The sequence below is a fragment of the Cladophialophora psammophila genome (genome assembly GCF_000585535.1).
Source record: "Cladophialophora psammophila CBS 110553 chromosome Unknown aczJe-supercont1.9, whole genome shotgun sequence".
NCBI classification, from domain to species: Eukaryota; Fungi; Ascomycota; class Eurotiomycetes; order Chaetothyriales; family Herpotrichiellaceae; genus Cladophialophora; species Cladophialophora psammophila.
This window is the reverse complement of record NW_006912930.1, coordinates 1,437,135-1,459,221: the sequence shown is the minus strand read 5'-3', so window position 1 is coordinate 1,459,221 and position 22,087 is coordinate 1,437,135. Positions and strand designations below refer to the sequence as shown.

At 52.4% G+C, this 22,087-nt stretch overlaps 7 protein-coding genes across 7 annotated transcripts; 2 read left to right on the top strand and 5 right to left on the bottom strand.

The window, feature by feature from the left end:
- Nucleotides 1-429: 429 nt before the first annotated feature.
- A1O5_06707 (uncharacterized protein) lies at nucleotides 430-2,704 on the bottom strand (the record flags this gene model as incomplete). Its single annotated transcript, XM_007747298.1, has 2 exons — nucleotides 430-884; nucleotides 934-2,704. The coding sequence occupies 2 exons, from the start codon at nucleotides 2,702-2,704 to the stop codon at nucleotides 430-432; spliced, it is 2,226 nt and encodes a 741-aa protein (XP_007745488.1).
- Nucleotides 2,705-3,484: 780 nt separating this feature from the next.
- On the top strand, nucleotides 3,485-4,587 carry A1O5_06706 (uncharacterized protein; the record flags this gene model as incomplete). The annotated part of the gene is made up of 3 exons (XM_007747297.1): nucleotides 3,485-3,603; nucleotides 3,664-3,881; nucleotides 3,932-4,587. The coding sequence occupies 3 exons, from the start codon at nucleotides 3,485-3,487 to the stop codon at nucleotides 4,585-4,587; spliced, it is 993 nt and encodes a 330-aa protein (XP_007745487.1).
- An 825-nt stretch (nucleotides 4,588-5,412) lies between these two features.
- On the top strand, nucleotides 5,413-6,997 carry A1O5_06705 (uncharacterized protein; the record flags this gene model as incomplete). The annotated part of the gene is made up of 2 exons (XM_007747296.1): nucleotides 5,413-6,511; nucleotides 6,567-6,997. The coding sequence occupies 2 exons, from the start codon at nucleotides 5,413-5,415 to the stop codon at nucleotides 6,995-6,997; spliced, it is 1,530 nt and encodes a 509-aa protein (XP_007745486.1).
- A 1,739-nt stretch (nucleotides 6,998-8,736) lies between these two features.
- On the bottom strand, nucleotides 8,737-9,828 carry A1O5_06704 (uncharacterized protein; the record flags this gene model as incomplete). The annotated part of the gene is made up of 1 exon (XM_007747295.1): nucleotides 8,737-9,828. The coding sequence occupies one exon, from the start codon at nucleotides 9,826-9,828 to the stop codon at nucleotides 8,737-8,739; it is 1,092 nt and encodes a 363-aa protein (XP_007745485.1).
- Nucleotides 9,829-10,938: 1,110 nt separating this feature from the next.
- On the bottom strand, nucleotides 10,939-12,306 carry A1O5_06703 (alpha-methylacyl-CoA racemase; the record flags this gene model as incomplete). Its single annotated transcript, XM_007747294.1, has 1 exon — nucleotides 10,939-12,306. One exon carries the CDS (start codon nucleotides 12,304-12,306, stop codon nucleotides 10,939-10,941), a length of 1,368 nt encoding a protein of 455 aa, XP_007745484.1.
- Nucleotides 12,307-13,199: 893 nt separating this feature from the next.
- Nucleotides 13,200-14,847, bottom strand: A1O5_06702 (uncharacterized protein; the record flags this gene model as incomplete). Its single annotated transcript, XM_007747293.1, has 4 exons — nucleotides 13,200-13,864; nucleotides 14,008-14,314; nucleotides 14,494-14,574; nucleotides 14,800-14,847. The coding sequence occupies 4 exons, from the start codon at nucleotides 14,845-14,847 to the stop codon at nucleotides 13,200-13,202; spliced, it is 1,101 nt and encodes a 366-aa protein (XP_007745483.1).
- Nucleotides 14,848-15,926: 1,079 nt separating this feature from the next.
- Nucleotides 15,927-21,968, bottom strand: A1O5_06701 (uncharacterized protein; the record flags this gene model as incomplete). Its single annotated transcript, XM_007747292.1, has 1 exon — nucleotides 15,927-21,968. One exon carries the CDS (start codon nucleotides 21,966-21,968, stop codon nucleotides 15,927-15,929), a length of 6,042 nt encoding a protein of 2,013 aa, XP_007745482.1.
- Nucleotides 21,969-22,087: the final 119 nt, after the last annotated feature.

Sequence of the window (22,087 nt, the reverse complement as noted above, 5' to 3'; positions counted from 1 at the left end):
GCCCCTTTATACAGTACGCTGATCCAGTACACCACGGGTTGGAAACCCCGGAATACGACCTCAAGCGGCTAGCGCAGATCTTCCCCAGCTTCCACGCAGTGAGATCACTTTCTTAGACGTTTTTTTGCCGAGAAACGATGATCCCGCAAAATCCGCGGGAAGCTCTGCGGAATTCCTCGTATTGAAACGAGCCGCGGATTACTTTTGCCATCATCTGGTGGGAGGGTGGCTGCAAGTGGGAATCCTACTTTTACTTGCACACCGGTGGCGAATTATCTGCAGCGCTGTTTCAGCTCTAGGTATGTAAACAGAGAAAATACGATAGGTCTAACTCGTATACGAGACCCAATGCACAAGACTCCCAAGTGCTCTTATTCTCGGCAGGAGACTGCGCGTCTGACACAAGCGTGATTCATCCCGCCTCTTGCATTACAAACTTATTCGAGGTTCAAAAAATGGCCAGTCCGTAGCCAGAAACTCTTCGGGTAGACCTAGTCCAAACAAGAAACCATTGGGATCGGGAAAGTTCATGTTCATAAACATGTGATCCGACCCAAGGTGGTCGAGTGGCGGCAAAGCCGTGTGAGGAGCATCTTGTTCTCGATGCACCTGAGGAGGATACACGGTATCAGTCGCCATACCGTTGGGAGTTTCGGACTCGACCGTGTCGGAAGACCGCACGTCTTCGTTCTCGCCCGCAGGACGGTAATACCGCTCCAAAAGCATGACATAGCGTCGCGCTAAAGATCCATGCTCGCTGACCGAGCGAAGGAAAGCCATGCCGGACTTGACGATGACAGTGTCTTGAGCCGTCGATGCCTCATCATAGGGGCAAAGGCCCAGCATCTGTGCAGTCAACAGGACTCCAAGTGAACAGAACACATCTGTCGAACGTTAGTTGAGAGCAACCACAGAATGCGACGCAGTACGGACAGTGAAGAAGGTACCAGACTGAATGGAGTAACTGCTTATGGTATAGCAAAGAGATTTCTTGGATGGTTTCTCTTGCCATGGCGATGCATCGCTGGGCGCAGGCCGTTGCGAGAGCTTTGAGGTATTCGTCGGGGAAGTCGTTTTTGGCAAGTAGAATCATGGACGGTCGTTGGAGCAGGAGCCTCATCTGGAGGTATCGGAGGTAGATGACATGGCGCTGCCGCTGAGCATCGATCCCATCCGAGATGTCCGGCGTGATCTTGAGATGAGATGGTACATTGTCCCACCAAGTCTGTAATTGTCCATCTAGGAGGACGATGTTGCCGAGGACGGCATATTGCTCCTTTATATTTCCCGATTCCTCTGATTTTCTAGCCGCTTTGCCCTGTTTCAGATAGAGCATTGACAGGATTTTGTCAATCACGAAAGACAATTTGATGGTCTGCACAAATATACAAAGTCTAGAAGGCTTGCTGCTGGGCTGTCGTGGCACACAGACCGAGTCCACAACGTATTGATCGTCGACCTCCGATGGGAAATCCACATCAAGAGCATTGGCGAGGATAATTGATGGCGGTCGTCCAAATTTCATACTGAGCGTCCTGTCCAGGACAAAACACCCCCACCAGAGACGCTTCCTCGCTTCGCGGACTGTAGGTGACAGCGTGTGGTCGTTCATGGGGTCGATATGGAGGCCAATGCTCATCGCACTCCTAATGGTCAGCCCGAAGAAGTTCCAGCATTCATTCAACTTCAGCGCGCCTTGAAGATAATGGCAGAGCAGCAGCATCCCTTGGGTCAAGTGCAAATTGAAGTCCTCGAAGACGTGAGAGAGGATAATGCTCTTGGCGCGTTCAACGTAAGGTGAAGCGCGCTCCGAGCAGTCCAGTTCCCCATTTGATGAATTGAATTCGCATCCATACGCAAAAACCATATTGGCCACTGCCAGCCAGGCCACTTCACAAGACGTTCGGTCCGCCCACAAACACTCATACTGACTTCGAAAAGTGGGTTCATGGATGAATGGGTACAGGAGATGGACCCGCTCGAAGTAAGCGTCCACAAGATCGTCTGCATGCTTCCTGGGCGGCAGCATGTCATATCTGCGCCTTTCCCCAGGGGTTAAAGCTGCAATATTCGTGGCACTTTCCTGGACGCTGACAGTCTGCAAGCAGATTACGGTTGCAGGAGGTTCAACCAACCCGCAACGACGTATCCTTACCGAATCGCTGTCCAGACTCGTCATAGCCTGTTGCCGGAGCTCGTCTCGCACCCCAGAAACGAACTTGAAAGCAGATGAATCGCCAAAATATCCGCTTGGCTCATTTGCAGGGGTCGCCATTACTTCTGCTGAAGTCTCTCGGTCATGGACTGGAGTGCTCAGGCAGTGATTGTGGAGCGTTGAGTCGGGCGACCGGTAGACAGTGCCTCGCCCATTCGGGCTATGGTCGTGAGGAGTAGCCAGTGATGACACTTCGTTGACTGGATTCGTACGCTGGCCGGAGCTGAGAGCAGCATTACTGCGAATTGCTGATTTGTCGTGGATTGCATTTTTCCTAAATGAATCATCAGCAGCAAGGCACGTCCAGCAACTGAACCATTCGCCTTCAACATACTTGCTGGGATATGTGCAGAGGAGGCCTCGACTCAGGCAGCCTGAACACTGTGGCTTGAGGCCATCGCACCGATGTTTCTTCTGACGACAATTGCTGCATGCCCTTCCAAACCCCAGTCTCCTGATTTTCGCGATTCTGGCCCCGTCCCCAGACATTGCGGGCAACGTGGAGAAAGTCGAGCAGGACGCCGGACCGCGGGATTCTTATATTGCCGCAGGGACCAAGGATGGGTGGCTGACTTGGCAAAACCTGGCCTCGCCCACTCGTACCGGGGACCAGTCCAGAAGCGAATTTAGTAGGAATTCGAGCCGTGCGAGAACCACCGAGTGACGAGGCCAAGTGATCATGTAAACCCCCAATTGCGAGTGCGTCTTCGAAACCAATAATGTACGCGGTTCCCACCACATTCAGACACAACTCAAAGCGCTCTCGAGTTGGACCGGAATCGAGATCTGTTTCGGTCAATATGTATCGCAATTCGATTGGCAGAGCGGGTTAGATCGCTGGGCAGCGAGGAGTCGAGGACCAGACGTATGTACATAGCTCAGCACACACGCGATGTGGACCTTCCGATCCCAAGAGCTTCTCAGCGTGACAGCTACGGGAGTGAAGTATGGCGAGCCGCCCAGTTCAGCACGTCCAGACTCATGGGAGAATCGAAGATACTGTACCCAAGACCCTCGTCCCGTTAACCTCTGCCGATATGGCAAAAGCTACTGTGACCGGTTGGCCTGGCTTGAACCGACCCCCCCTCGGAATTCAAAAACTCCGAATAGGGCGGAGCTGATGAACCCGGCATGGAACCGAGAGGCAGCACTGGGGGATGCAATGTTTTCGTCGTCTGTACATAAAAATCTTGAGCCGCCGCGTCGCCGCGTCCCAAATGCGGTTCTCCCAGCACCAGCAGACTTTGTACATCGTTGTACCCAGACAGAATGGTGCTACCCTTGACACTGGCGTGCTGGGACTACGACAGGGTGAAGGCGTTGGAGGATGGAAGGGTACGGCCAGAGGGTATCGCGCTCACCTTCCTCAACTACCGTGTGGAAGAGACGTAAGTGACAGGGGAACTGGAGGCTATGCTGTCCTCTTCTACTCACTGACAGATTGCCAGATTCTTTAGACAACTTCGTTTCCAGGAGTTTGATGTCTCAGAGCTCTCGCTCTCGTCCTATGTCTTGACCTTGAATCAAGATAATCCACCTTTTATTGCCTTGCCGATTTTTCCCTCGAGGTTCTTTAGACATCAATCAATGTACATCAACACCAATGCCGGTATCAAGAAGCCAGCAGATCTTAAAGGAAAGCGAATTGGGATACCGGAATATCAAAGTTGGCCGTCTCGAATCCTCACCGAGACTCATGATTCTAATGAAAGCTAGTGACGGCCGCAGTCTGGCAACGCGGGATCATGGCAGAAGAGTTCGGAGTCCCCATCACCGAAGTTCATTTTGTCACCGGCGCCATTGAGCCCTCAGTCAACGAACGAAAGAGCAAAGTGCCTCACTCCTTGCCGCCAGGCGTGAAAGTGGAGTCCATCAAACCGGGTCAAAACTTGTCGCAGATGCTTGAAGACGGCGAGATCGATGCCATTTTCAGCGCATCAAAGCCCTCTAGCGTTGATCGCTGCTCCCATTGCACCTATCTATTCGAAGATTTCAAGACCGCGGAAGCAGATTACTATAAACGGACGAAAATCTTCCCCATCATGCATGTCATCGCAATTAAGCGGGCCATTTACGACGCCAACCCCTGGATAGCGCGAACGCTCCAGAAAGCCTTTGCCAAATCATTGGACATGGCCAAGGAAGCCTTGGAAGAGAGATCTGCACTGCGTTATATGCTGCCGTTCCTCGAAGACCACATGAGGGAAACCAAGCGCATCATGGGCGAAGAAGGCTGGAGGGATGGCTTTCATGAGAACAAGCACGTCATCGAGAAGTTCTTACAATATTCCTATGATCAGGGGCTGGCTGCTGGGCTTTACAAGGCTGAAGACTTGTTTGCTCCCAACACTCTCGAACAGTTCGTGCTGTGAGAGAGCAGTTGTCGGCAGCCGGTCTTTTGAGAGACTTGACTGGGGTGCTGATGGTTGCGTGCGGCTGGGTCTTTTCACGTGCCTCCATCACGCACAGATAGTGATAGGAGTATCTCGTCGAGCATATATCTCGATTTCCCCCAGATGGGTCGTCTAGACCTAGCTTTAGAAGCCCCCTAACAGTCCCATTCAGCCTCCAAACACCCATTCAGAAATCGCACACCTCCTGCAGGCATGCGAAGACTTAGCACATTTGCAATGCGCTCGTAGAATAGATATGCTCAGCAAGTTCTCATCGGCTATCATTAGGACACTATTCTCAAAATGCCGTTCATCTGTGTCGAATTGTCCTCGACCGATGCTCCTCCGCTGTACGAGTACCTCTTAGGACCCTGAAACGATCACTTCGTGTATGGCAAACATCATCTATCTCGTGAATGCGGGTAGTGCGGGTTCCAGACAGCGCTCGGCGTGCGAGAGGATTCGATGCAGATCCAATACTAGATATATGATTCGCCCTCTGCGCTTTCAACATGGTCATTCGGCCACCGCAATCATTTCCCTCATGTCCGACATTGGTGATCAAGGGACGGTCGGCTGGCATTTTGCCCCCGCCAGGGATGCATTGACACTCCCGCGCGGCTATTGAGAAACCCGAACCGCGGAATGTCGATCAAGGATTTTTGATCTTGGCTCTTGAATGAGGCCTCCGATGTACGTTGACAACATGTTGCAGAAGAGGTTAAAAGGTCATCGCTGTCCATTTTTGGCAACGATACATTCCTCACCAGCCGTACAAGGGTCGAATTCGCAACGCTCATCGAAATGGTCTCTTTTGCAACATTCCTTGTTATTCTAGCACTCCTTGGTCTTGCACTACAGTTCGTCCTGAACAAATGGCGTAAAGAGCCTGCGTTAGATCATATACCAACTCAGCAATTTCCCGACGGTGACAATTCCCGTGCTCGATACCTGACAGATTTGAGATACCTCCTTGAGTTAGGCTATCGTAGGTACAACAAAGTTGGCAAAGCCTTCAAGATCACGATCCCCATCGGAGGATATGCCGTGAAGTACCGAGTCATTCTTCCGAAGGACCACCTGGAGGAAATCAAGCATCTTTCCAATGATGTCTTCAGCTGGCAGCTCGCTTCCCGAATCATTTTCGCACAAGACTACACCGGTGCGCCTGACCGTGGGAAATGGTCTGGTAAGGCACTTCGGGTTGGTATTCACCAGAATCTCGGCGACATCACGACACAACTGGACCAGAGAATTGTCGAGTATTTCAGTTCACACCTCTCTCAACAGAAGGGCAGTGTAGACGCCCTCAATATGATGAGTTTCTTCATTCCGACAATCACCTACGTCACCAATGCGTTGCTGGTCGACTCAAGACTTTCTTCCGATCCAGAATGGCTACGACAAACGGCTAACTTCGCGGTCAATCGTTATGGGGCTGCGGACGATGTGCGGAAATGGCCACCGTACCTTGCAAATATAGTAGCGCCGTTCATTCCCTCAGTACGGAGACTACGGGCACAACGAGAATATGTAATGGAGAAAATGAAGCCTATCTACGAGGAGCTCAAAGCTAGTGGGCAACTACGGGTCGATGACAAGAAACTTCGCCGGAAAGGCACGTTTGGATATGAGTGGCTCTGGGGCGGAACACCGGACGACGTGACCCTGAGGGACTTTTCAGATACGATGATGAGGACCATGATCGCCGCCATCCATACGACTGCTAAGACCATCAGCGTGGCCCTCATCGATCTTCTGACCAACCCAGAGATGGTGGAAGCGCTGAAGAACGAAGCCCAAGAAGCTGTGTCGCCAGACCATGCCTCGGTGAACCTGGACAAGCTCATCAAACTGGATTGTTTTCTCAAAGAGTCGCAGAGGCTTAGTCCCGTCTTTCTCTGTAAGTTTCGTCCACGGTGTTATGCATGATGTTGCAGAACTAACCGAGACCGTAGTTACAATGAACCGCATCGTGACTCAGGATTATGAGTTTAAATGCTCCGGTCTTCGTCTGCCAAAGGGCACCATGGTGACAGGTCCTGCAGCTGCGATTGCTACCGATCCTGACGTATTCAGAGATCCCGGCACATTTGACGGACACCGATACTATCGCATGCGCGAAGAAGCCAAAGACTCGGCAAGTAGTTTGGTTCTCGGCATGTCGACCATTGACTCGTTGGGCTTTGGACTCGGCAACCAGGCTTGTCCTGGCAGATTTCTGGCGGTCAACAATCTGAAGCTGATGATTGCCAGACTTTTGACGGGCTGGGAACTTTCGTTGGAGAGCCGGGGACGAGAGTACAAGGGACCACGACCCGTCATGGCATACAATGATTTCTCCGTTGTTCCACCGAGTGAATACAACTTGCGGCTGAGGAAACTCTAGATAAAGAATGTCTTTTTTTTTTATCACCCCAATGGTGGTCCAGCTATAGACGACAAGAATTCCCTTGACAGAGCTGTGCTCAGACCAATCGAGTCCGATCTGGGGTTAAATCTAGAACAATTGAGTTGTGGAGACCGATAATTGATATACGTGTCTCTAGCCATAAAGAAGAAAGCTAGCCGCAGCACGGTGGCTTATAGAGCAACGAAGCTGTAGTGCTCGTATCCTTTTTCACCAGGATCTACCATCGATTTCAGATCGGAGAAGCTTCGGACTACGAAAATCCCCAAACGTTCGTCTGGTTCTCATAATCGACAGATTCAAAGGTGCGGTATCAAGGGAAGCAACTCTGGTCGCGATGGAATCAAGTAGGACTATGCTCTGCCTCGAATGAGCTCCTCGATGTTGACGATCAAGGAGCTGGCCATGGCCGAATTGATTCTTCAAGGTCGGTGACCGAGCCACCCATGGGATTTTCAAGTGCAAGAGAATCTCTCCTACGGACGACAAGCCATTGAACCGGTATTCCCCACGAACTGTCTAGATATTCCTCTCATTTGACTGCACGCGGAACGAGTTGCGGAGTACAAATATATAAATTGAGTGCGGAAGCCGATGCGGCAAAAGTGGAGCGAGCATTTGCCTGCCATCTTTCCGAAAGGGGTTCGGAGGGGATGATCCTCCCATATTAATATAATAATAAAATAATAATCATCCTCCCAAGCCTGGACTTCTCACACTTTGCGCCTCTACAACCGTTCTTTAAGTAGCACCTCCTCAATTTCCACGCCTCAATTCACGAGACACAACGGGCTAATGTCCATCAGCCCTTCGAGGAGCAGAGCATGGCTGTCGCAACAAACCTCGTCGTCATCGTTGTAGCATCTGCTCGAAAGCCTGTGTGCGATCCGAACATCTTGCGCGCCATGAACGCTCCCGTAGGTTGGGAGAGAGAGAGGATCCTCCTTGCATCGATCCTGGTCACAAATTTTTTTTCTGAGGCTTGATTACCACCAGACGCTGGTGAACGGCCTTTCAGTTGTCCCTTGTGCGGGTCCTTTTTCACCCGCTAGGATTTGATCCATCACCATATCAGAAGCTTGCATTCGGATCAGGCCACACACACAGTAATGGGTGACCGTACCAAGAACCAAACAACACACGCCCATCGTGGCGGCGCAGACCATGATGAAACGGTACTCGGTACGCGCTATGGTCCTGAAAGAGGACCAAAAGCTTCCCTGAGTGCCTCCAGAATGGAGCCAACCATGTGTGATCCTTGGACATTCTCCCAGGATGAAATCTCTTTCCCGGCAGCCGAAATGTTTTTGGACTTGTCGTCTGCATCCGAACATTGCTCAGGTTGGCCAGAGTCTATCTCTGTACGAACTTGGAGTGCGGTCTTCTCACTTGATGCGTGGCGGGTGACGTCGGAATCAGATCGAAAAGCCTAAGCAGAGAGTATGGACTGGCGAATCCTAGAACAACGGGTAGACTAGATCGGCCTCATTTTGCCAGGGAATCTGCCGAGTTCCAGGAGTAACACGTCGAATTACTACATCTGTTCCACATGCGCCCTCTGGAGGCCTTGAAGTCAGTCAGCGTGAATTAGGTATTACATTAGACTACTTAATATGGTTCAGGGGCTGGCGACAAACTAGTCTGGCAGAAGTGGTTCAAACCAAATCTTGTCTGCGTCAAATGTTGCTGCTTGCCAACCTCGACTCGTAACAACCTATCTACTGATACTGATAGCAGTAGCCACATGCGGTTGGGCTCATCACGTCGCCCAAAGACTTTGTTCCTCCCAAAATCCCCCAGTTCATCGTCGTATCAAACGTGACTTCTGGCGCAGTCGGAGGATCGAAAATTGTACTCGTACCATTGAGCGCATTATTTCCATATGTCCTTGCCTGGAAGTCTTTCTTTTGCCATTGGTACCAAAGTCGATCTATTTGGCCATGATGGAGGAAGAAGGCTGGGTCCTGGGGACTGGCGAAGAAGTCCTGGAGGCTTTGGCCCAGAGCGAAATGACCATTGCCGTGGACACCCAATCGTGAAGTAGCCGAGGACAGGGCATCTTGGAAATCGGCGATAGTGGTAGTAGCCAGTGCGGCATCGACGTAGGTCTGATTCGTCCTCTCCGAACAGAACTGGTTGAGATCGCGCAGCAGACAGTGCGGATTGTACGCCGTCCAATTGGAGGGCAGCCCGGTAAAGACGAGGGTGAACTCAAAGGGCCCCAGGTTGATCATGACATCCTTGAAGGGGCCGCTCTTGACACAGCCGCCCCCTGTACCACGAGGAACAGTGTCCAGTGATCCATCGGGCTTGACACCCACAACGTAATAGTCAAAGCTGCCGTCATAATAGCCATCACCACCCAGAGACGTGTCGCTGCCATCAAACAGGGGGCTTGAGGAGAGATTGTGAGCCCACTTGGGCCAATCCCAGTATGGCTGTGCGCCGGTGTAGCCACACTCTTGAATAAGGGCTGTCTCCCAAAGCCAGACGAATTCGCGATGCCAGCCGAGGAAGATGCCGTCGAGATGAATTGATGTCGTCTGGTTGATGTGGACCGCGGCAAAGTCGTCATATCGAGACTTTGAGCCTGGAACCATTCCGGCGGGAAACTTGGAAGGTTTGCTCTGCAAACATTTGACTGCTGAGATGTAAGCTTTCTTCTCCGTGGTGGAGAGAGAGCCATATTCTTTCCTGATCCTGGGGCTCTGGCATGATGATCTCGGTGCAACAAAGGCAGAGGCCAAGGAGAGATTCAACGTCAAAACAATGCTGCATAGCAGCGTCAGTGAACGGGTGAGTTGCGCCATTTTGATGAGCGGGTTTGGTTGTGAAAGGACAGGAACAGGGAATACTTAAAGACTCCTGGGTGTGTTTCCTGAACAGCATTTATCCTGTGCCTAGTTGGCCACAGAAACGTTCGACAAGGTTGTTGAAATTGTCAGGTCTAGAGGCCAGCTATGATCCACTTGGTGCTGAACGCCGTTTTTGAAAAGCACTTCGACCCGGCATGAAACTCCAGATGAAGAAATTAAATGGACATGGTGTGCATTTAGGTGCTGGAGGCCGACGAGTATGTCATTTTATGTGTGTTGGCTCAGGGGATACTTCCTCTACGGCAAGGCAAGTCTTGGTAAATTGTCCTGCTGCTGCTAAACAGGAAAGCCGCCCCAACTAGTCATTCACCTTCAATAATTCGTTAATCTCGCCTAGGATTCGTCTCTCGTTTCGGGCGCTGGAAGAGTATGCGTGAGCAACTAAGGACCAAGGACCTCGCAGTGGTCCTGTGCTTGCACTGCTCAAGTCAAGATCCCCGCCACGGAACCTGATGGCGGCTACATTCTCAAGATGGTCACTTTTCGTAATATAATCCAGCATCCAGTATAGACGCTGAACTTAGGAAATAGAGTGGGAGACGACATCGTCTTTCTGCTACGGATGGGGGAAAAACCAAGACTTCCGCCCTCTGCAAGTCTGGAGGCGACATGGTCAGGGCAATGTGGTCTGAGAAGATTTGTGGTTTCGAGGAAATGAGACGGGGCTGTTTGTGGTCCTTGTCGGGTCATGGCTTTCCATTTTGCAACTCCAACATCTTGCTTCGAGGGGTTAGCCCCCAATGCCAACGGAAACCTAAAAGACAGGCATTATCGCGGTATACCTGTTGACACCAAAAAGGGCCGGTCGATGCAGATGCCTCGTGGACATAATGTACAACGTACCCCGGAGGCGCTGCCCGAAACAAAGGCTCTGGTACATATGGGAAATGGGATTTCGATCACCAACTGCACCTGAGGCTGGCGATTTTTTTGATTTTTTTTTCGGTAAGGAGGGCTTCTCATTTAGTTCTCAGGCTCATCACGGTGGATAATCCCTTCCTTGACCTGACTTCTTCACCCGGTGACTTGGGCCTTCTTTAAGTCCTACATGCCCAACTCTTTCAATATCTTCTCGTTATGTTCCCCAACTTCTGGCACCTTGTCCATCCTGGCATGCAGACCCTCCACGTCCTGGCCTTCGGGAACGCATCCGGGAGGCAAAAGTGCAGGAATTACACCTTTCGATGTCTCGACCTCCGTCCATCGGTGTCTGGCACGCAACTGAGGATGCTCCCAAACACCTTGCATAGTGTTCACTGCAGCATTTGCGATCTGGGCCGTATCGAGCTTCTCCACAGCCTCCGAGACTGAATATTTCTCCAGGGCTTTGCAGATGATCTCCCTGAGCGCGTCTCTGTTCTGCACACGGAGAGAGTTGTTTGCGAAGCGGGCGTCAGTGGCCAAACTTGGATTGCCCAGAACAATGTCGCAGAACCTCGCAAACTCTCGTTCGTTCTGAATTCCGAGCATGACTGAGCCGCCGTCGCCTGTCTCGAAGGGTCCGTAGGGGTATATCGCTGCATGGGAGGCGCCCGTCGGGGTCGGCGCCGGCGCACCTTGGAAAGTATAATATAATGGGAAGCTCATCCATTCCACCAGACTTTCAAGCAATGAGATGTCAATCTGGCTTCCCTTGCCGGTCTTTTCCCGCTGCATCAACGCGGCAAGGATGTTGCTATAAGCGTACATTCCAGCGGAGATATCAGCAATGGATATGCCCACTTTCGCCGGCTCATCCTTGGTGCCAGTCACGGAGAGCATTCCACCTTCACTCTGGACCAGCAAATCGTATGCTTTCTTCGTAGCGTATGGCCCGTCCTGGCCGTAGCCGGAAATATCACAGACAATTAAACGGGGATGGATGTCCTTCAGCGTCTCATACGCGAGACCCAGGCGGGCGGAAGCACCAGGAGCTAGATTCTGCACAAGTACATCCGTCTGGCGAAGAAGTTTCTTCAGCACCTCCAAATCCCTCGGCTCCTTCAGATCCAATGCCAAACTCTCCTTCGAACGGTTCGTCCACACAAAGTGCGAGGCAAGTCCGTTCACACGAGTGTCGTAGTCTCGTGCAAAATCACCCACCCCGGGCCTCTCAACTTTAATGACACGCGCACCAAGATCGGCGAGCTGCCTCGTGCAGAATGGAGCGGCAATGGCCTGTTCAATGCTGACGACGGTGATGCCGTCAAGAGGCCTTGTCGACTTGGCTCCGCGCCTGTCTGTGGCTGTCGACGCAAAGCGACGTTGGCAACCAACGCGGCGTAGCCTGCCGGCGAGTCTCTCTCGCGGAGTCAATGTCGAAGTACTCTTTTGGCCCTGGTTGTCCTTTAGTTGCCGCCCACTGAGTACCGCGCTCCGGCTTTGAAGGCCGGCAGCGAGCGTGAGGCCTCTAGGTCGCAGGTTTTTCAGCATTATTTCGCGAAAGGGTGTGTATTGGTGATTTGTATCAGTGGTTGTACCTTCGCTTGAATGAGAGGCGAGCCAAGCAAAAGCTACAATCAAAAGGGCGCCGGGGCTTCTTGATCAATCATCCAGTCATTTTGCGGGGTCCAAGTTCATTGTGATACATGGCATGGTGTTTGTTTCTCGAGACAGCACAATGCTTTGAAGGCGGACCTCAAATAGAAGAGCGATGTGTTCTCTCGGAAACCCTCGCCGGCACCCGGCGGGTATGACGGAGGGACAACAGCCAGCGGCAACAATCTCGGAAACTCGCACCATGGAGCTCGACTTCGCGAGACCGAGGTCGCCATTTCGATACAACCAATCGGCAGACAGTAAAGGATGGCAGCTCTGTCTCGAAACTCCGTTATCGGTGGCCATTGTTGCCAGGGCAATGTTCCAGGCACAACGCATCATTCTGCGTTCATCGCATACGAGCAGATGCTTCACGTATCCAACCAACACCCATTAACGATAGGGATCGTTGCAAGACGACTTCAGCATAGAATCTCATCATGAGGTCATCTGGTACGTGTTCTCCCAGCCTCGAACCAACTGCCAGCCGTTGGGACACTTCTTCAGCCCGGGGAAGTGTCCAGCAGCTTGACCACTCTTCTACATCCTTGCGTGGACTGGTGTGAGGGTGTGTAACCCATTCCAGCGTAGCCACTGCCTTGAAGTTGCAATTCCTAGAATGGACTTGGATGTTTTGCATATATGCCCTAGAGCCGTGGCCATGATGGCGGTTAACCCCCAAGGAGGAAAAAAATGGGGGAGCCCGAGTCGAGTATACGTACGTACATACATACATACATACATACATACATACATATCCAGGTGTCTCAATATCCCCACATTTTCCTTCACACCTTATCCGCGACCGCCTGACCAGTCTGCTCGCCAGGCATCTTGAAGACGATCTTGTGGACCTTCCTGGCCTCGAAGTCCTTGTAGGCCTGGGGCGCATCCTCGAGGGACATGGTGCGGCCGCAGAGGAAGGCGACCTTTTTCTGCTCCTTGACCAGGATATCCAGGGCGTCCTCGAAGATGCTGCGCACGGGACACCGGCCAAAGGCCATGGTGACATTCTTGCCGTAGCACAGCAGGCCGTTAAGCGGGATCATCTCGGTGTGCACGCCGATGGAAGAGATCTGGCCAAAGGGGCGGATCATGTCGAAGGCCAGCATGAAGGCGTCCGTGTGCCCGACCACCTCGAGCACCACGTCGGCGCCGCGCCCGCCGCTCGCCGCCTTGATCTTCTCCACGGGGTTGTCGTTGAGGTTGATCGGGATGGCCCCGATCTTCTCCGCCTCGGCCAGCCGCTCGGGCACCGAGTCGATCGCGTACACCGTCTTGACCATCGTCAGCGCGCAGGTGATGGCGCAGATGCCCACAGGCCCGCACCCGATGACCACCGTGGTGAACTCGTCGCGGTCGCGCTGCGGCAGGTTCTTCAAGAACCGCGACGCCGCGAAGTAGCCCGTCGGGAAGATATCGGCCATCAGAACAAGCATTTCCTCAGGGATCCCTGTTTCGCAAGCACACGCCCGCCACGTCAATGAGGAAAACTCGCCAGAGAGTGAAAGGAAGTAGGGATAAATAAGCCACAAAGGGGTGGGGAAGTGGACGTGTTGGGTGGTTTTGGGTAGGCCAGGTGTTTTGTGAACTCACCAGACGGGGCCTTGACCAACGTGGTGTTTGCCAACGGCACCCTCACGTACTCGGCCTGCCCGCCGTCGACCGTGTTGGCGGGGACCGAGTTTCCGAACAGTTCGCCCTTGATGCACCGGCTGGCCTGGCCGCGCACGCAGTAGTAGCACTCCTGGCAGGCCGTGTAGAAGGGCACGACGACCTTGTCGCCGATCTGGAAGTTGGTGACTGCGTCGCCCTTTTCGGCGATGGTGCCCACGAACTCGTGGCCGCAGACGAAGCCCGGCGGGCACTTCAAGTGGCCGCGGTAGAAATGGAGGTCCGAGCCCTAAAGCAGAGCCGTTTAGTGGATTGGGTTCTCCTATCATGCCATGAAGAACGGATGAGGGGTTCTGTGTATCTAGACAGGAGAGGGACGTGTGTTGGGCCCAGAGAGCAACATGATAGAAGGCCCACTGGGGAGGAGGGAGAGAGTTTTGGGAGGCGTGGATGAGTGCAAATACTTACACAGAGAGCAGTCGAAGTCACTTTGAGCACGGCGTCGGTGGGCTTCTGGAGCTTCGGGTACGGTCTATCTTCCACTTCGACCTACAATGCCACAGTCGAACACCAGACATGGTTAGCCTGTTCGTTGCTTTGCTGTTGAACATCGTTTTTTCTCTTTTTCCTTTTTGTCCCGCGGCTCTCGCCACGCAAGACCCTCCCCAGTCTCCGAGGGGTGAGCAACAAGAACGGAGCCTGGGAACACCGCTGGAAAATTTGTTCCATCGAGCGAGCAAGCAAGGAGTGTTGATCTGGTCTTTTCCTACTTACATGGAAGTCACCCTTCAGGACGACGGCACGCATTGTAGCAGGAGGCATGTTGGCGACCGGGCAACGGCGTCAAAGGATGATTTCAGCGTCTTGTCTAGCTTCTTCGGATTTCAACCACGGCGGGTGTTCTCAGGCGTGGCCGGATTAGCTGCTCGATTTTTATGTAGAGCAGTTGGAGTCGACTTGTCCGACAAGGGTGTGATTCAATGCCCGGATGGGGTGGAAGAAATGGACGGAGGGAGGGAGAGAGGGAGGGAGGGGGAACACAGAAAATGGCTCGGGAAGTCGAGAGTCGAGGCTCGTTCTGAAAATGCAATGCTTTGCTTGGAGCTTTCGGTTAAGGATGTTACTTGCTTGTTATGGAGATATATAGATAGATATGTTTACGCTGGTTTGACTCAGGAGCGTCGTGATAGAATCCGTCATGAGACTTCTTGTGTTTGCGCTTCTCCTCCACCTTGCTCCTCCTCATCCTCCTCCTCCTCCTCCTCCTTCTTTTCACTTCTCTCCCAATCCCTTCTCTGTAAAAATCCCCCGTCCGATACTGACTCGGAGAAGCGGGGGTTCTTGCCATTGGGGCAGCCATTTCCCCGCCCTTGGGAAGGTTATTTTGGGCGAAAGGGCCGCGGCAATCGATTCGCGGCGAACATGCGGGGGGAAAGAGGAAAGGAGATGGACGACTATGACGACGCGCCACGAGGCTGAGTGCCCCCTCTTTCTCCAAGATAAGGCTATCTGCCTATGTCCGCCCCTCTCGAGCCCATAGGGACTGAATCGAAAGACTGAGCATTGAACTACCTAGGTAGCTAACCAACGACTAGTTAAGCGAACGAAATCACCCACGAGCTGAGACGAACTCCTCCGAATGGGCCTCTACTGCTGCTCTTAGCACCTGATTTCGGGGTTTCCGAAGTCGAAAACACCCCATAATTCTGACAGAAAGGCGAGCGTGAACTCCATTGAGCCGTGCCGGTATTTATTGTCATGCTCCATAATCATTTCGGGTCGTCCTCGGTTGCCAATTTTTGCCGTCTTTTAACCAATAGTACCATAAGTCACACTATATCACAAAGAATTTGGACAGCTCAAATCCGCCATGGCGGCAGTTCTGCTTGCTTGGACGCCAATTAATACTCAAAGTCATCATACCCACTCCCGTCATATCTCCTCCGGATGCTTCCTGAAACGCTGCTCAAGTCCACGCTCTGTCTTCCGTCATTGGGATGCAGGAAGTTGGAATCCTGGTTCTGGTTCTCCTGGTACGTCGAGGACCCAGATCTCCTGCTCTGTGTCGAAGCAGCGTATGTCAACGCCTCGTGCGGCAAATCTTTGACCTCGAACGAGTTGTCGCTTGCTTGTCGTACAGGCAGTGGCTCTGGATTCGCACCGTAGTTGGGGTATCGGGCTTGTTGGCTAGGAAGCAGCGCACGGCCTCCTTTCGCAGTTGGAGTGGTTGCGGTTGGCGAAGTCACTTTGTTGAATGCCGCGCTGGCGCTGGCCATTTGATCCCGAGCAGAAACGGGATTCCTCATCGCAGCCGACGAGGAGGGGGAAAAGGTATGTGTGATAAAGTCAAAGCTAGGCACCGACGCCGGGATAGAGTTTCGGAAAGGATTGCCTTGGTCTTCGTAGGGGCTGTCTTCACCTCGCTCGATGGGTGTTTTTAATGCGTTCGGCATGGCTGATGTCGGCGTGGCACTGGCGGTGTAAGAAGTCGGCGTATTGTCATTGCTGCCCGTGGAATGATCGTTCGGGTTGACCAGTGAGAGCCTGGGCGGTCCTGCCCTAGTTAGGTCCAGTTGCGAGCCTTGAGGAGTGTAATCGTCAAATTGCTGATCTGGGTCAGCGTTTGGGTCGAAGAATTTCTCATCAGTAAGGTAGGGGTTTGTTTTGTCGTCCGTGTCGTCGAAATTAGTAGTTGGCATTTCCACTACCCCTTCAGGAAGGGTATATGGTCTGTCACTAAGAGATACCCCTGCCCGGGTTCCATCAGATGCCGCAGGATCATATAAGCCGGTCGGATCAATCTGATAATGGTTCGGTGGTAATGAGAAGGGCAGTTCTGGGACAATGCTTGACCGACCGGACATTCTGTCCCCTTGAACATGCCCCTTGGAATCTGAAGCGATCGAAGCTCGCCGCTGATCTGGGTGATTCACTGACAGAGTTTTGCTCACCATACTGGTGGCTTTGCGTTCACCGGGCGTTGCAGAGACTTGTCCGTCAGGTCCATCGGCGTCTCGAATCCCGAACTGGGCAATGGTTCTTAATTTTCTCGTCACCCACGAGGCCAAGATCTTGCCTCTCTGCTTCTCTGATAACCTGCTCCTGGGAAAGTCGCCGTCGCCGACAAAGGCCACAATGTCGACAACGATTTGATGTTCGTGAAGGACGGCATTGACAATGACCGGCACGATGGACGCCAGGTAGGATTTTCGGAAGACTTCAACCAGGACAACAACCATGCCGCCAGCTTGGAAGACAGCACACCCACCAGGAGTAATGTTTCGATGGCACTTCTCGATGGTATTCTCGATATCGATCGGGAAGTGGTTGAGACCGTTGACTTCAAACGTCTCGCCAATACTGCCCAATACGAACAATATTTGCATCTCCACGGGCTGCCCACCCGGTCCGATGGGTCTGGTGACATTGTGCAGAAATCCAAGATCCCCTGTTCGGACGTAGGTTGCGTTTGGGTCACCGCCCATGATCCGTCCGTTGAATCGCTCTTCATCAAACACCTGTTTCGACATGTAGAACGATTTGGCGCATGCTTCTGATTGAACCCAGATTTCACCAAATTCTCCCACATGACATAGTTGACAGGTCTCGGGATTTACAACAGCAATGCGGGTAGACACGGGTACCATGCCAGAATCTTGAACACACAGAGCAGTCGGATCTGTGTCTGGGTCGACCGGGTAGATGAGACCCCTTCTCAAAGCGCGGACATCAAGCCAGAGTTCTATTGGCTCGATCGACATATAGCTGCGAGAGGCGATCATGGGGTTGAGAACATGTGCATATATCGTGTTGACAGCAGTCCTTTCGAGTCCTGTCTGGGCAAAATGCAACCTCGCTTTCGAGAATAAGTCGAGGCGAGGCCTCGATTCCGTAGTCACCATGAGGTTCTTCAACTCGTGCAGGGAGAAACCTTTGCCAACAACGTGACCCATTGCAAAATCCAGCATTTGGCTGGTTGCATATGTATCTTTGACTTTGTATCTGGACAATGCCTGGAAGAGGGAGACAGGATTCTGCGCAAAGTCGAGCGGCGAGATCAGATACGTGGTGCTGCCATTGTACACGCCCATCGCAACCGTATGAAGGAATCCTATGCCGATCGTACTTCTCACGCAGGCGAGCACCGGTTTGGAGCTTGTCATTTGGCAGGTTTCCTTCTGGACCTTACACATGCCCAAAATGGTGTCATGGCCCAGCTGAACAGAGATTCGACGCTGATCCGGCGTCCAATATGTCCAGATGATCACCGGATTTGTTGGAGATATCCAAGAACGATTAATCGTCAAACCAAGCTCTCTGCAGCCATGAGACTGCTTCGCCGGTTTTGCTGTGTTATAGACACTTGGAATATGCGTTTTCAGGTACTGAGCAGACTGCTTGAGGTGCTGCGAAACAATCTTTTGTTTGAATAGGTGGTCGACGTCAGTGTTGCACAGAACAGCCTTTACACCCATATCGGCAACGATATGCAGGAATGCTGGAGCATCTTCCGATAATCTGTTTGCGTCAAGCGGGGCGACAGGAATAGCGATGGCTCCCAGAACCATACACGCATATATGGCAAACACATAGTCTTCTGAGTGAGTATACATCAGAATAAGGTGATCGCTGGGCTTCACTTTGACCTTGTTTCGCAGGTACAAGGCCACGGCTGCCACCCTATGGTCAAATTTCTTCCATGTCAGCCCTTTCCCTTCTTTCCCTCGCCCATCGATCGTGCAGTATGCAAGCTCGTCCGCTTGTCGCGCCACTCGCCACTGCATCAGGTCAAAAATATTTGTGAAATTACTCAGAGCTGTTGATGTTCGATCATCGATGACAACCTCACGAGGATCAACACCAGACCACTGCGTCTCCTGGCCATAGAGAAGGTCGCTTCTCGCAGCACTCGAATTGGGGGACCAGATGCCGCCATTGATGTCCTCTCCAACGGGAAGATTTTTCACGGCACGCTCAACGCCGAATTTGACGTGGACACAAGGAAGTGCTCCGTTGTCAAACTCTTTACGGCAGAGCATATTGCCAATTTCTCGCCGACCGTTTTTGGTTACCCGCGGTAGAATGCCTGGCGCTGTGATCAAGACGCAATATACTCTGAGGTGATGCTCTTGGTACAGAACTTCCATCGTTTTCTCCGCCAAGGAGTCAAGTAGTGCGATATCAAGCTGTTGTGGTGGACCACCTGAGGATAATGGAGCCGTCGACGCCGAGGGAGATTCCAGAAGGACTATAGGGAGATGTTCGTCGTTGACAAAACAATCAAAAGCGGAACAGTCGTGGATTTTGGGCACATTTCGCATCATGCTGAGGATCAAATGCTGGACGAAGAAATAGCGGTGTTCCTGCACCGCTAGACCGTGTTCGACCCACTCAACCCGTTGTCTGAGTCGATCTTCATACAAGCCCAACACATAGATTTTGCCCTCGATGATACATCCGAGTAACCCGGTGCGTAGAAATTCGGGGTCGATGGCGCTTGGCGTAGGATTACCTTCCTTGAAACAAAATGGCCGAGCATGGAAGATTGTTTCGGTATGCTTTGGGAGAGCCCAGAAGCCTCCAGAGAGTGAGGGAGAGTCGACCCAAATCTCACCTATGGAATTTGGTGTGCACAGCAAACCCGACTCAGGATCAACCACGGCAAGGGTGGCATCGGGAATTGGATACCCAAATGCCCCGCATCGGACAGCATTAGGAAAGGAGCTAGCTTTCGTTCTTGCTTCGGAGCCCATGGCCAGGACCACGATATCGTTCGTCTTCAGAGCCTCCTTTTCCAATAGCACTTCACCCAAGTCCTCCGTCGAACGTTCTTTGGAAGGCTTGGTCCCTCCTCCAATGAGGCTACTGCCGAAGCTGGATTTTGTGGTCGCGCTTTGTTCTTCTTTCTTCTCCTCTGCTTCGTGATCACGGTCCATCTCATGGGACAGCGAGCAGCCCATGCGTTCTTCTCCCCCGAGCCAGTCTCTCATGCTAATCACCATTCCGCCGTGTTCGGGCAAGCAGAGCATAGGGGCCACGATTTCCCTCGCCCTTGGATTGCGAAGTGGCTTGAGCCAACGATCTGCAAGTAATTCGTGGAATTCGACGTCAACGGTCAAGGTGTCAATCATACACAACTTGACACTGGCGAAGTTAGGCTCAAAGTTCCGTTTGAAATTCCTCGTCGTCATCGGATCCGCTTGGTAGTTGTACACGGCACGTTTTAATCCGGGGTAATCTGCTACAAGCAGCGTCGTCTTGTACTTCGTGATGAGATTCGCGTAGAGACCCGGTGTCTCGATAGTCCGTTGATCAATGTATATCACCGTGTGTCCTCCATAGATATTTAATAAGACCCCCAGTATCATCCCGATGCTCTGTCTCGGATCCAAATAGCTGAGTATGATTTCGCCATGTCTCGAGCCGGTAATCAAGTGACCCTGCTTGTCGCGCAGAGAAGGATTGAACGTATCAGCTTTGGTATTGCTTGTCGCCGATGTAATCATTGCGCTGAGTGTGGCCATTTGATGCATGATCGTCTTATGGCTCATGACGACCCCTCGAAGATCACCAGTCGGAGCCATCGAAAACTCGATATAGGCAAGATCCGGCACCACAAGCGGCGATTCCTCACCCTTTTTCTTCGGATGATAGCTGCCAAATTCGTTGGTCTTCCACCATTCCACGCCACGGGGCCAATTAAGCTTGGCGGCAGTGATATCTCGCTGGAAATTTTTTAGATTGGCCTCGGTGGTCAGTGCCAGATGTGCTTGCGTAGAAGTTAATACGACGTTCAGTCTGGCATAATTCTTGAGGTCGTTAATCGGCACAGCGACCACCCCAGCGATGAAGCAACCGAGCAGTGCCACCGCATATTCAATTATTTCGTTCTCGGTGTAGATCAGCGCAACTCGGTCCCCCTTGTACAGACTGCTTTTGTCGCGAATGACCTGAGCAACTTTTTCCGCCCGACTGCATAACTTCTCCCAGGTGATGGAGACAAGCTCTTTACCCTTTTGGTCCAACACCCAGTAGGCCGCCTGCTTGGGGTTCGTCTTTGCTCGATGTCTGAGTACCGCGGCAATGTTCTCAAACCTCGACATCTCGATATGCGAGTCATGTGGGTCACAGATGGCAAAGGGTACTTCGCGCGGCTCCAAGGGCATCTGATGTATGGCGGCACCGCCGGCAAGCTCCCCAGCACCAAGAAACGGCGGGGCCATCTGGGCTGTGGGCGAGGTCACCTCACTTTGCGAATACCTGTGGACATTGCCTCCGTAGTTCTCTTGATGTTCTTCTCGTTGTTGACCCGCAAAATCGGAGAAGTAGCCTTGCTGCGAATCGAGCATGGTGGAGTTACGAGTGTCTATGCCGCTATAATTTTGTTGGGTTTCAGGATTAAAGGCGTAGTTCTGGCTCAGCAGCGTCTCGGCGCGGGATTGATCGTTCGTTGTCATGAAAGTCTCGCGTCGGCCGTCAAAGGAGGAACCTGACATTGATCCATGTGGTAGACTTCCTGTTTCCCTCTCTTGGAACCGTTGGATGTGGCTTTGGGCAGTGATGCTCCTCTTAGGGTCGTTGTATTCATCCCTGAGCACAGAGGCCCGTCGGCTCATACTGGGATGGTCCTCAGTCATTGTCCCATTTCTCGAGGGGCTGCCCACCGGTCGGCCGGTGAGGGCAGCAAGCGAGGCGGCTCTAGAAGCCTCATTGGAGGCGGGATGATCGCTGTCGTCAGGAGAATGTACGCGGAGTCCTCGCGACTGAGGTTGGGGTTGCGATTGCAATTGCAATGGTGATTGCAGTCCCAGCGGAGGAGCATTGACGTACTGCGAAAGAATGAGGGTGCGTCTCTTTTCATAGCCTTTCCGGGTGATGTCTCCTTCCTCGAGCTCTTCGTCGAGCCTGCGCAAAGCGTCTTCCAGTTCAGGGATGCCCGACATTTCTGCAACCTTTCATGTATTGGCTGGTCTCGGTTGGTGCGAGAAGTCGAGGACTGTGACAGGGCAGGAACCGGCCTGGAAGGAGGCCGAGGCTCCAGGTTCTGAACGCGCTGGCGCGA